The sequence below is a fragment of the Lynx canadensis genome, chromosome F2, assembly GCF_007474595.2.
Source record: "Lynx canadensis isolate LIC74 chromosome F2, mLynCan4.pri.v2, whole genome shotgun sequence".
Classification (NCBI taxonomy): domain Eukaryota; kingdom Metazoa; phylum Chordata; class Mammalia; order Carnivora; family Felidae; genus Lynx; species Lynx canadensis.
Window position 1 is genome coordinate 60005198 of NC_044320.2, and position 12697 is coordinate 60017894.

At 33.6% G+C, this 12697-nt stretch overlaps 1 protein-coding gene across 1 annotated transcript in view; it reads left to right on the forward strand.

Annotated features, from left to right (window-relative positions):
- The window catches only part of UBE2W (ubiquitin conjugating enzyme E2 W), a 70897-nt gene extending 58990 nt beyond the window's left edge, over nt 1–11907 (forward strand). Inside the window, exon 6 of the mRNA XM_032591955.1 lies at nt 6475–11907. Coding sequence (XP_032447846.1) covers nt 6475–6488 — 14 coding nt within the window. The 3' untranslated portion in view covers nt 6489–11907. The remainder of the gene's footprint in view (nt 1–6474) is intronic.
- The last annotated feature ends 790 nt before the right edge of the window (nt 11908–12697 follow it).

A 12697-nucleotide genomic window follows, 5' to 3' on the forward strand; every position in this document is an offset into this window, starting at 1 on the left:
AGGGGGAGACAGAATCCGAAACAGGCTCCAGGCTCTGAGCTGTCAGCACAGAGCCTGATGCGGGGCTTGAACTCACGAACTGTGAGACCATGACTTGAGCCCAAGTTGGATGTTTAACTGACTAAGCCACCTAGGTGCCCCAATCCTAAGAAAATCATTTTTAAAACAGGAAGTGTTTTATACATGGAATGTTCAGTGGAGGATTATTTATAATACACACTATTTGTTATCTTATGTACTATTTGCCTGGATTCATTCCAGGCACAGACATGCACACAAACACACCTACCTCAACGAATCCTTCCACTACACACACCCTCAGGAACTCCTTCAGCAAAGTCTTGTTGATTGCTTTCTCTTTTAAAGAATTTAATAAACTTTATTACTGTGCCTAGAATGCTGGTTTTGTTTTAGTCTTTAAGGTATCCCCAGATAATTCTGATAGAGCTTGACGCTTGAGGACTACTGTTACAGGGATTCTGAGATATAAAAGGACAGGTTTCCATATAAAATGAATTAATAAGCAGACTTAAGGAATTCTTTCTGAGCACTGAAAGTCTACTAAAACATTTAAGACCCTACTTTAAGTAAACAGCCCTTTAATTCAATTTACACTGCTGGCTTGTCATTCTTTTTCATCCTCTTGCCTAGGACCAAACACCAAACTACCTCTTCCTTCCAAAAAAAAAAAAAAATTCTTGAGTGTCACAGACCCTGTATCTTAGCATAGACAGTCCCAGATTCATCAAAAATTCAGATTAGTCAATCAATATTGACAAACACACTAAATCAAACATGTTTTAAAGTGTCAAAGTTCTAAAGATAGTATAGTCCTTCTGTTTCAAACTCCACTAATCATAAAAAAGTGCCCCGTTGTCTTTTCCATAGATTTTAAGCCACTTGTGTTTTCTAATAAAACTTGAGAGGAAATTGTCTTGGAGTGATGAATTTTAAAAATACATATAATTTGAACGTATAAACTGCTATCTTGCCTCAGTGTGTTCATACATTTTCCCTTCCTTACTCCCTGGTAGGGAAATTTCAGAAAGATACAGTCTTTCAGGCCCTCTGATGCTGCCTTATATAGATAAAAGGACTTATGAGAAGTCCTTTATCCAAGAATATTCCCAGAATTTCTCATTACGTGCTGTTGAATAAGAAATGGAGAGGGGCGCTTGGGTGCCTCAGTTCGTTAAGCATCCAACTCTTGGTTTTGGCTCAGGTCATGATCTCATGGTCATGGAATTGAGCCCCATGTCCAGCTCTATGCTGACTGTGGAGCCTGCTTGGGATTCTCCTTCTCCCTCTTCTCTCTGCCCCTCCCCTACTCTCTGTCTTTCAAAATAAATAAATAAACTTTAAAAAAAAAAGAGATGGAGAAAAGTCCCATAGTGAAACTAGAAATATAAAATTAATTATTTAAAACAAAATACACTTCATAGAAGTTATTTTTCATAGTTAATAGTTTTTATCTGTTAACTGAGAAATTTATACTTTCGTAACTAAAATAGAAAAAGTCTTTTAATAGGTTGGACTATTACATTCTCCACCTTAGCCAAAAAGTACTAAGAAAAGAGAGGCTTTTCAAAGTCAATTAGCTTCTTAGTGTCCAGGAGTTCATTTTACCAATAAACAGACTAAAAGTGTCTCTCCCCCTTCCTGCCCCCAAAATACAAATTAGCCATCTTTAAAGGACTGGATTGTATTTCAACTAAATTATGACTATTCTAGCTCAGTTTCCAGTCCCAGGTACAGATACATTTTTTTTCCTTTACAGATAATTCTGTTTAAAACATTCTCAGATTATTGATTTACAGTGACTGGTCTTAACTCAGTATGTTTTGTACTCATGCTTGAACCCTGCATACCTGAATCATTCCCCTCCCAGAATCTCTTTAAATCGACAGTTTGCTTCACGAGTGACCATCATATGAAATCAAGAAAGGGTAATACTAGTTATACTTTGAGATGATAGAGCAGCTGCTCTTTCATAAAGGTGAGTGGGTATAGACAGTCTTCCTTGAACTTTTCCTTCATCTTTAAAAACTAAAGCATTTCAGCTGTGTAGCATATATTATCTCTGCCTTTATACATTTCAGAGTGACAGTTATAAGCAATGTGAGAAATAGCTCACCTTGACCTTACAGCTGAATTTGAAAAATCTTATCAAAAAGGTAATCATACTCTCACTCATAAAGCAGAATACGTCAGCTTTGTTTTGAGTTTTCCAGATGTCAGCTTATATGTTTTTCTGTTTAGCTGCGTTAGTTCCAAAAGATCTTCATTGATCAATCATGTTCTCCTTATAACACCAAATTACCAAGAAATATGGACTCTTGTTATTTCTTAGCATCATCTAATTCTGAAAGGGCTACAAGGTCAGGCCAGTGTCCTGACATGACCTACAAACTTAAACAAAAAGATCCAGAGACTAAATAAAGACTTGCTTGGAATTGGATGAACTTACTGAAACACTTAACATTTCAATTTCTAGAAGAAATTGAATTCTGCCCAAGCAGAATTGTGGGCCTCAGGTATAGGCTCCACAGTCCTTGGGTCAACGTGGGTCAGAGTGTTCGTCAGTGTTTGTAATCAAAAGAGACAAGGAAGGTTTGGGTTTAGTTTCATAATATCTATGCACTTGAGAGGGCTTCCTGGCTGCAGGATGAATGCCACTATTAATGAAAAACAATAATTCAGCAGTTCAGAAGATCTCCTGGATTTGGAAGAGTAGGTTTCTGCTGATACACCAGACTTGAGCTGCCAGATAGATACCAGTGTTGGGTGCTTGAAAAAAAAGCCTCTTTCAACTTAAATCTGTGATCTTCCATGTTGTTAGTATACTTTGAAAATGTAGGACAGTCACTGCTACCCTACTGTTACTCTCTTTGTAGTATCATATCTTCTGCATTTCTTTCTGCATTTCTTTTGAGATTCTTCTCTAGCTCCGTAATATTAAAGTGCAAAAATTTCCTGAGATGTGAACACACATTCCTTACTGTTACTTACTTGAAGTTTACTATCAACCTGTTTTCCAGAATTCTTTGATAGTTTCTTTTCACTAAAGAATTAAGGCCATTGGGATACAAATATTCTGTGTTGCAAATTAAGGCCAGGGGTCCATATGCTTTGAAAAATTGGTTAAATGGAGAGAATAGGGTTAAAAAAATAAAGGGAACTAACCAAAATAGGTATTTGAATAGACAACTCATTTCCGCATACATAAGGGGAATTTACCTATAATTCAGGGCTAAGATGGTAGCCAGTTTAGTGCACAAATGTATCCAGTTTAGCACACAAATGAATGAATGAGCCTAAAGTTCAGTATCAAAACAGACATAATTGTTCTTGAAAAAGAGAAAAAGTATCTTTTTATGGAATCGTAAAAATATTTCAATAAGATAGCCAATAGAATCCATTAATAATATGATCCATCTGTTTCCTGGGATCCATATTGAATGTATATAACTTAGTTTCATAATGATTGCTTTTCACAAATGGCAGTACTGATCTGGTTCTTGAAGCATTTTCCTTAAGGTGATAAGAGAATTGAGCAGTATAGCTTAAGACTGTTATTGAGTATTGGCTTCAGAAAACTAGGCTTACAGGAAACAGATTGGCATAATGTTTAGATGTTATGTCCAGTAAACTGTTGAGTTTATAAGTTTGGGGAGGAGTAGAAGAATACCTCGCTCTCTTTTTTTTTTATTTATTTTTTATTTTTTTTTACAAAACTTTAAACTACATTCTGGTTCCATTCAGCTGGACCTGTAAAATTTTAAGGATTATAAGGGGATAGGAACATAAAATTGTCTCAGACTAGTATTGATAAACTCTTTTTCTTCCTGTCTTATAGCTGTCTATAGAACTATAGTACTTATAGAGTCTATAGAACTTATAGTAGTCTATAGAACTACTTATGTTAGGTGTAAACCTTTTTATTTGCACTACCTTACAAAATCATTTTCTAAATTCCTAAGTCCAAATGTTTACGCAGCTTAACAGCCTTTTCCCTTTATTTCCTGCTAGATAACAGTTCTGTTGTCTATTGTGAAATCTTTCTTGAACTGGTTCATCAAAGTAAAATTTTAATTCCCTAAACTGTTAAGACACAAACCTAACTGTAAAGATTTATTTTTGTCTTTCTTAGAATTCGGATCCCACTTCATATCTACTGACTTATTACTGTGTTCCTTTTGTCCCTGGGAATATCCAGGGAGGTGGTTTCCAATATAACGTGATGGTTGTGGTGTCCATTATAATGGGATGGTTCTTATACTCGGGAGAACTAAATGACATGCTTCTAATATAGTTCTCTTCCACTCATATTTCCCAGAAGCCTAGTGAAGTTAGCCATGGTAGATGTCACTTCTTTGGAACTGGTGATTTGTGTATTATATTTGAGGGTATAGTTTTAATAAGCGCTTACACAGTTCCAGAAAAAAAGTTTAAGGGATTAATCTAAGATTTTTTTTCCAGGCCTTCATTTTGCTACAGATACTTTATTCAAGAGGTTATATATATTGTGTTATTTGACCATGTTTTATAGACCTATATTTGTCTTAATCTTATTAACAACCTTTTTTTGTAGGTCATCCTGGTATTCAGTAATCTTTTTCATCTAGTTAGGAAACTGTGTTCCTTTTGCTAACAGATGAGTTTTTTGCTTCTTAGTGATGGCCTTTTTTTCCTAGGAAAAAGTTTGCCTGGCTTTGGCTCATACTTGTCTCCATACTTAAGTATTTGCTCATAGACTCTTTGGTTATTTACAGCCATGATGGATTTGTAATGTTAAATCCATGTGTCCTTGTGGGTCCAGCTATCAGAGATCATGGAACTCTATTTTCAAAACTTACTTAGTACATTTATTTCTCTAAAGATAGAGTATTTAAGGCAGGGAGTATCATATTCATCCTCTAATTTTTTTTTTTTTTTTAACTTCTGATCCAGAGTGGAGATTAGGGTAGGGAGAATAGCTTTGTATGGATTTCTTACTCATTTTGGTGGATTGTAGCACATTCTACAGCAGCCCACTATACTGAAAAACTTCCAAAATGAACAACCTGATGCAGATACATTTACAGTATCACCTATCAGAGATGATATCTTTGGAAATAAAAGCTTATTTTTGGCAGTTAACTAGGTATATGATGTTCAAATTGAATTTTGTCTCACCTTTTTATTGTATACATTGTCATATGGTATGATACTTAAAGTTTGACCTATCAGAATTTAGTGCAGTCTCTTAGCTTAGAGATCTAAGGGCGGTTAGTTTGAGTATTAATTTCAAGGACCCTAATATTATAAATTACTCTGTTGGAAAAGTGATGTTTTAACATTTTTTATATTCTGCATCCATGACATCTGTATCTCCTCTGTATTCCAAGTTCCACAGTAATTGAGGAAACATACTTTCATGTGACACTTAGAAACTATAAACTGTCCATTTACTTCCTTCTTAAAGATATTATTTCTTCAAAGAATTCTAATGATTTAGGTAAGATTTATTTTAAAAATCCAATATATTTCACCCTTTAGATCACCCTTAATGTACAGGGGATGGATAGTTTGCCTAGCAGAGAATTCAGATATACTGGTTTTTAGCTCTCATTGAATCATTGGGAATGGGGATTTTATTAACAGTGTATTGATCCTAACATGGATATTTTATAAAGTATTTTAGCCAATTTTTCAGAAATGTTTTAGAGAGCTTTCACAATTCTTGGGTAGTTGTTACTAGTCTTCCTTCTAAAGCCTCTTTCTGAAGAGTAACCAGTCCTCAAAATAAATCCTTCAGATATGTCTTGTGAAATAAAATTTGTAAAATAAGTTATGAATCCCCAAATTTCATGTCTTACATAAATATGATGTGTTGAGGCTACCAGAAGTCATTACTAAATTATTTTAGTTTTTTAAACCTCGTTTGCATATGTATCTATACTTGCTGAAAAATGTATTTTTAAATGTATTTTCCATAGAGAAATTAATAACATTGACTATGTATTAATTGATTTGGAGATCATACCTTATTTGTGAAGTTATTTCCTTCATAGACTAAAGGCACAACTTGTATTATCCTGTGTTAAATAGTAGGACACTGTTGGTCAGGAGTTTGCTTCCTGTCTCATTATAATTTAAAATTGTGGCCCTTAAAACAACTCTTGAGAGATAAATCCTGAATATGTACTAACATATATCAATTTATTATTTTAAGGAGAACTAACACACTAATTAATGCATCAGTTAAGATCTATGTGAACTACATTTCCATGAAAGAATTGAATTTAATGTGTTTGTCACTATATAATTGAACACAAATTGGACTTTTTATTTGCAAGGATTGGGGGAGGCAAGTCAGACAAATAAATCATGTTCTTCTTGCTACTTGAAATTATTTATATGTTAGGCTAGCTTGTGGATTTTACTTATGCAGGCTTGACTTTTTTAATTATCTTTTTTCTCCTTTTCTTAAAGATGATACTTGTTGATGCCACTGTTATCATCCTCCTAGCAGAAGATAGTCCTACTGAGAAAATGAGCACTTTGATCATTCAGTCTTTGAACTTTAACCTTTGACTGGAAGTGACCTATAGGCAATGAAGACTACTTCCTTTTACTGCATTTTTACTCGTGTGCATTCTGGGCGCATGTTGATCGCTGGTTCAGTCCAGGCAACTGACATGCTTTTATTAGTCATACAGTATTAATGCAGGTGTCAGGAAATGTCAAATATAATTCCATTTTTTATTTTTATTTTTTTAAGCTTTTGGAAAAGTTCCAGGTCCTCATGTATTGTGCAATAACAATGACTTCCTTGGCGGTTTTGGGACGTTCATTGCCGGCAATGGACGTTTAACAGGAAAAATTTTCATTAACTCCTGCCACCCAATGATTAATGCATGATAGGGCCTATGAAATGAACTTATTGGTTATAGTGGGATTATAAATAAAGTGAGGGATCCAACATTACCTTGAAAGTCACCCCAACTGTTTATATTTGGATTCTATGCACTGTGATCCTAAGGTTAACGGCATGAATTAACATGCGTCTTTAAAGGACTGTAATGAAAGATCATTGCGTATTTATTGAATTGTTTATATCTGCTGTCAAATTGTTTTGACATGGAAGGTTTTCAAGTAACATTGGCAGAGAGGTACAATATGTTATCCCTATGGTGAAAATAAATTCATTTGTTGTATATAGTTCCTCAATATCTGAAGTAAAGGTATGAGTAATATAGGGTATGAATGGTTTAATCAAGGCTTTATTTTGGAAGTAAGAAAAATGGCAGTGATGATTCAACTGCTGCAGTCCATAATTTGGGCTTATTTGTACATTAACAGTTTTTCCAAGTAGATTACACTCTGTTACTTCCTGCTAGCCATCAGCATGAGCCCTACTGCCTAAACACTATTTCATTTATTTATGTTTGGAAAATCCATAAACAGTTTTTGTTTGCAATTTTGTTTCTTCTGTTATGTTTTAAGTCAAGATTGAATGTTACAGTACTTCAATTGGAAAATTTTTGTCAAGTTTTTTCCTGTAAATTTTCTTTACTTGTAAGTATCATTATGTCCTTTAATCCTGTACCCTAAAATAAGAAATACATTTTTGACAGAGGCTTAATGTTTTAACAAAAGAGTGTGGACATTTTTATTTTAAAATTTAGGCAAAAGTACACTATAGAATGGTATGTTTGCTTATTTGTCTCACACAACCATACAATTTTTCCTGGAGGGATTAGTTTTGTTTTCTTGTTGTTTAAAAGACTTTGCTTACAGCTAGATAAAGTTTTCTATAGAAAAAAATTGTTGAAACGTCCAATTCTCAGTACCATGTAAGTTAATGATACTGCAACTAGGTTCTCTTTTTAAAAAGCGATTATGTATTTTATAAATTACCTTTTCACATATGCAAAAATCTGTTTCTACTACAATGTTATTTTTACTAATGCCTGTTGTTGCACTCTTTTTGACATATCCTGCAGTGAATAAATATATGAATCAATTTGGGCTTAAAAGTAAAAGCCAATTGGCTGAAAGGTTTGAAGTATGTACCCCAGCAAAACCATCCAATCAATAATTGGCGAGGAGTATTTTCAAAATTGTTTTTAATCTCTGTATAGATGACATTTTGTAGCTTTGTACATGTTGTTAATTAAGGGCATATAATTTTACACTCTAAAAGTATAATTGCTGAACTCAGGGGTGGGTAGACTTCAAAAATATGTCTGCTGTAGAAATAACTTGAAAAACAAATTAAAACTATGGCCAGCCACCAAATTGTGGACACTGTTTATACTATAGTTAGCAACTACCACTTTTTGAAATTAAACACATTTTTGCTCTTTCTTCACTAGATACACCTAAGTTCTCACAGTAGTTTCTATCAGTCTTATTAGTTGCCCTGTTTAACCAAGACAAAAAATGTTTTTGGGAATGCTTGAGCTACTCTTAGTTTTTAACTGCTTTTTAATATGAAAATTGCAGTGACAAATTATATATTTTTCATATTTTACACAACTCCAAACTGATTGACTTGATCATTTGTGGGGGTGGGGGAGTCTTTCTCCATAATGCTGGTCCTCTTACTAAAATTCTTTTATAAAGAAATGACCTGTGACATTTATTCACCAAAGGAATTAATATACCAGGTCAAAGATGAACAATGCTGTCCTGTAGATTAATAGGTGGTATATAGCCTCAGTTGAGTTTTGTAAAATAAAAATAGCAGTATTTTAAGATACCTCTCTCTCTACCTAGAGATATCATAAAATAAATTAAAATGAAGCAGAGGAAAGTAAAGGAAACCAAATAATTTCAGTACACTTTACGGTTTAAAGAGAAGGTGAAATATCCTAAAATATAGAAATACCAATCATTCAAAATTTGCAATAAGATAACACTTTATTCGTTACATTACTCCCTTGAACTTAGGAATTATTGGAAACTCCTTTGCACTTAGATTTAATTAAGTTGATTTTAAATGTAAGTTACATTATTAAAAGACATAAGATGTTTACTTAAGTCATTGATCTAGAGAGCAAAATTAATGACTTTGTAATAATAAACTATTTCTCTGTAACACGTTGTTGAACGACAACCAGAATACCAAGAAAATGTACATAGGAATATGCTACTTCCCTCTTCCCTTGCTCTATGGGGCACTGTCTGCTACATAGGCCTACAGAATTATACTTTCATATTTAGACAATATGTACTCTCTATTTATTTATTTATTTATTTATTTTAAGGCCATTCTTCTGGTTTGCCAAATTCTGTTAAGGCAGTGATACATTCATTTCCTTATTTTGCATGTTTATATCATGAACTTGGTGCCCTTTCAAAAAAAAAAAATATTATGTCAAGTAGGTATTAATGCCATAGATTTTAATGAGAGAAACGGTTTTCAGTTTTTTAAGATAAATTTTTTAAAATACATTTTATGGCTGTTCTCTTAAGGAATTTAATATTCACCTCTAAAGGACTCACTTGTAGTGTATGAATTCCTCCTTTTAGCTAGCAGGGACATAAAGCTTTTTTTAATCCCCAAAAGAAAATGCTAAAAAACAGCTTTTATATACGGTTCATCTGGAGAAAGACCTTAATCCTTATTTGTTTTGACTAGGTATATAAATATTTGGTATAAAATAACTAGAATAGTTTATTACTTTTTCCCTTCTGAAATTTTAAATATATGCAAATATATATCATTAGATTCCTGTGGTGAATAATAATTTCTTCAGATTCTAAAACAGGTATCTAGTGACTGCTTAATTATTTCCAGATTGCATCAAAGATGAATTGACAAATAATGGAAATGAGTAGTGATATGAAAATGGTATGTAACCACATATTACTTGTTTCTGGTAATCAAATCTTATTTTTTAAAAAGCCTATTGTTTTTGAGAATTGAGATATTTAAACTTGTTACAACTTCTTCCTAAAAATAGAAGAGAAGAGGAGGTACTGTGTGTTCAAAAATTTTTTTAAATAAAGAATTCAGTGTCACTAGTTCTAAGCCTTTATGGTCACTGCTGCTTATATTTCTTGATCTCACTTTTATTTAATTTTTTTGTACATATTCGAGATGAATGCTTAGGATTATTAAGTGTATATAAATTGGTTTTCTAAAAGAACTGAGGCTTACCCATATCTTCTCTAAGGATTCACTGTTACCAAAATCAGCTACTGCACGATTCTGTGTTATGCTAATGCCTTTGCATGATTAAGATCTGTGAAGGTGTCTTTTAATCTGCACCACTTGGCCCAATCCTCTTTGCAGTCTTGTTTTTCTCTCTCTTCTTTCTTCCTGTCTTCTCACAGATGTCCACTATGTCGGTCTTCAGCAGTTTCCCGAAGTTTTCCTCTCCCTCTCCCTTCCTTCCTTCTTTCCTCCTTCCTTTTCTTGAGGTTAGGGAATCCAGAGAAGGAAGACTATTGAAATTACATCAGAATTTTTTCTTAAATAAGAGGACTCCTTCCTACAGATAAAATATGTAGAATTTCTGATACTTTATTTCAGTTCAAGAGTAGGTGGCTAAATTTATTGAATAATTGACTACTTGATAAATGAGCTGTTAATTGTAATTTAGTTCTTAAATACTAATATTAAGGGAGTTTTGCTTACTTTTTGGATGGTGACTCTCCCAAAGTCTAATTATTGCCCAAATGAATTGAATTAATTGTTTTGATAAAAGTGTTTTTTCCATTTAAGTTTCTAAGCCATTTTGAGATTTGGAACTTTTTTCTTTTTTTTTAATAATTTGTGGGAGACTTTAATTTTCTCAGCATGAACTGCATTAAAGACAGGCTTGTATGCATCATTATCATTAGAGGCCCGTGGAGTCTACACATGTACTTCAAACTTTAGATCTTTATCTTTAAAGTTGAAGTTCTGGTTCTGACTATCGTCCTGATGATTGAGGTGTTCTCTGTGACTTTAATTCTCAAAAGTTACTGGGACTGATAGTTGAGGATGAATCTCCAGAATGGTTATATGACTGTTTTATCAAAAAATTGTTTATAAAACAATATAATATCTGAAGACATTTTTGAATATGTGGAAGGAAAGCTTGACTAGAAGCTGGTATGTTTTACCATACCTAAAGAACTGCAGTTGTGCAAGTTGAGTGCAGTTGACAGGGAGAAAGAGAAACTGTTCTTGTTCTATTTCTTGGTGCATACTTTGTCAGGGTTTTGTCAAAAGTTTGCTTCTGCAGTAATTCTAAGCAGTTTTCTCAAAGGCAAAGCATGGTTCTGGGCTTTGGCTTGTTAGGTGTGGCCGCACTTGTCAAATTTCCTGGTAAATGGAAAGATTGAATAATCCCACCTCTCTAATTCTAAAGCCTGAAACAAGACTAGTGAGGAATGTGGTAGAATGTCAGATACCATGAATATAAATGCGAGTCTCTTAATAGTTAACCACAGATTATTTACATAAATGCAAATTGATTGTCATTCTCGGGGTAAAATCATTAATCGAACAGATTATCATGTCAGTTATCTGGTAGCCAAGAATTAAGTCCATGTTCAAGTTAAAGTGGATTTGTTGTTTTTAGTTGGTACCATTTTTCTCTCAATATTCAGAAATACAGATTGTGCATTTTATTAATAGGAACGGAAGCTCATGCTTGAGGATTTGAATAGGGTGGATGTATATATTTTATAAATTCAAGTTGTAAAATATGTAAAGCTGCTGCTTTTTGAATAGAATATAAATGTTAAGACATAAATCTATATATTATATATTTTTAAATACATGTACCAAACTTTTGTTAGTTGAATATAAATTACATTGTGTGCTTTATGGAATTCAGTAACTTTTAATAATAAAGCAGTTGTCATTGATTTTTTTTTATGTAGACTTGAATATTAAATTGGATAATTAAATCTCTTTGTAGTTTATAATAATGTAAAAATTTACTTATGTACTAGTTTCTCATTACAGAGGACTGCGATCTTCAAAGGTTTGTGGAAACAGTGACATGTCCATTTCCAAAAATAGGTGCAACAGCACGAAGATAGTCCCTAACGCCACTTGTTTATTTATTTAATGGATCATGTTCACTTAGCAGTGTAGCCTAGTATATTTTAGTGGTTCTTCATGCTTTAATTGAAGAAGTCCTGATTGAAACACAGGCATCTTCAGAAAAGGTGGAAATTGAGACCCAAGCACTTGCTTAGAGTTCCACCATGAGTCTAGTGTTGCTGAACTTTAAGTTCTATTAGATTAATAAGGACATACCATAGAGACCTTTGGAATACTTTCCTGAGTATACACATAGATCAACTAACTTATGTAGATGAGTGACTCGTGAAACTATGAGAAAAGCAGAGGAGAGGCTGAAGAATCAGGATACCTGTCTGCATCTCAGTTATTCACAGCAGGAAGAATGCTCTGCTGATATTCTAAGTTCTCTATCCAGGGGGGCCCTGCTTGCCCCAGGAGCACCTCACTCCTCACAGGGGCATGAAACTGCCTTACCTCAACATGCTGTTTCTCCATCCTCAACAGTAGATGAGTAACTGGTTACGTAAATGCAAGACCCATCTTTGTACTTTGATGACATTCTCTCCCTTTATTACAAATCTTAGAATAATTTCTACCTCTCTCAGGTGGTTTAAGCAACACTGTGGATAAGTGAGTCTTTTGAATTCCTCTCTACATTCCGTAGTACTTTTCACACTAACATAC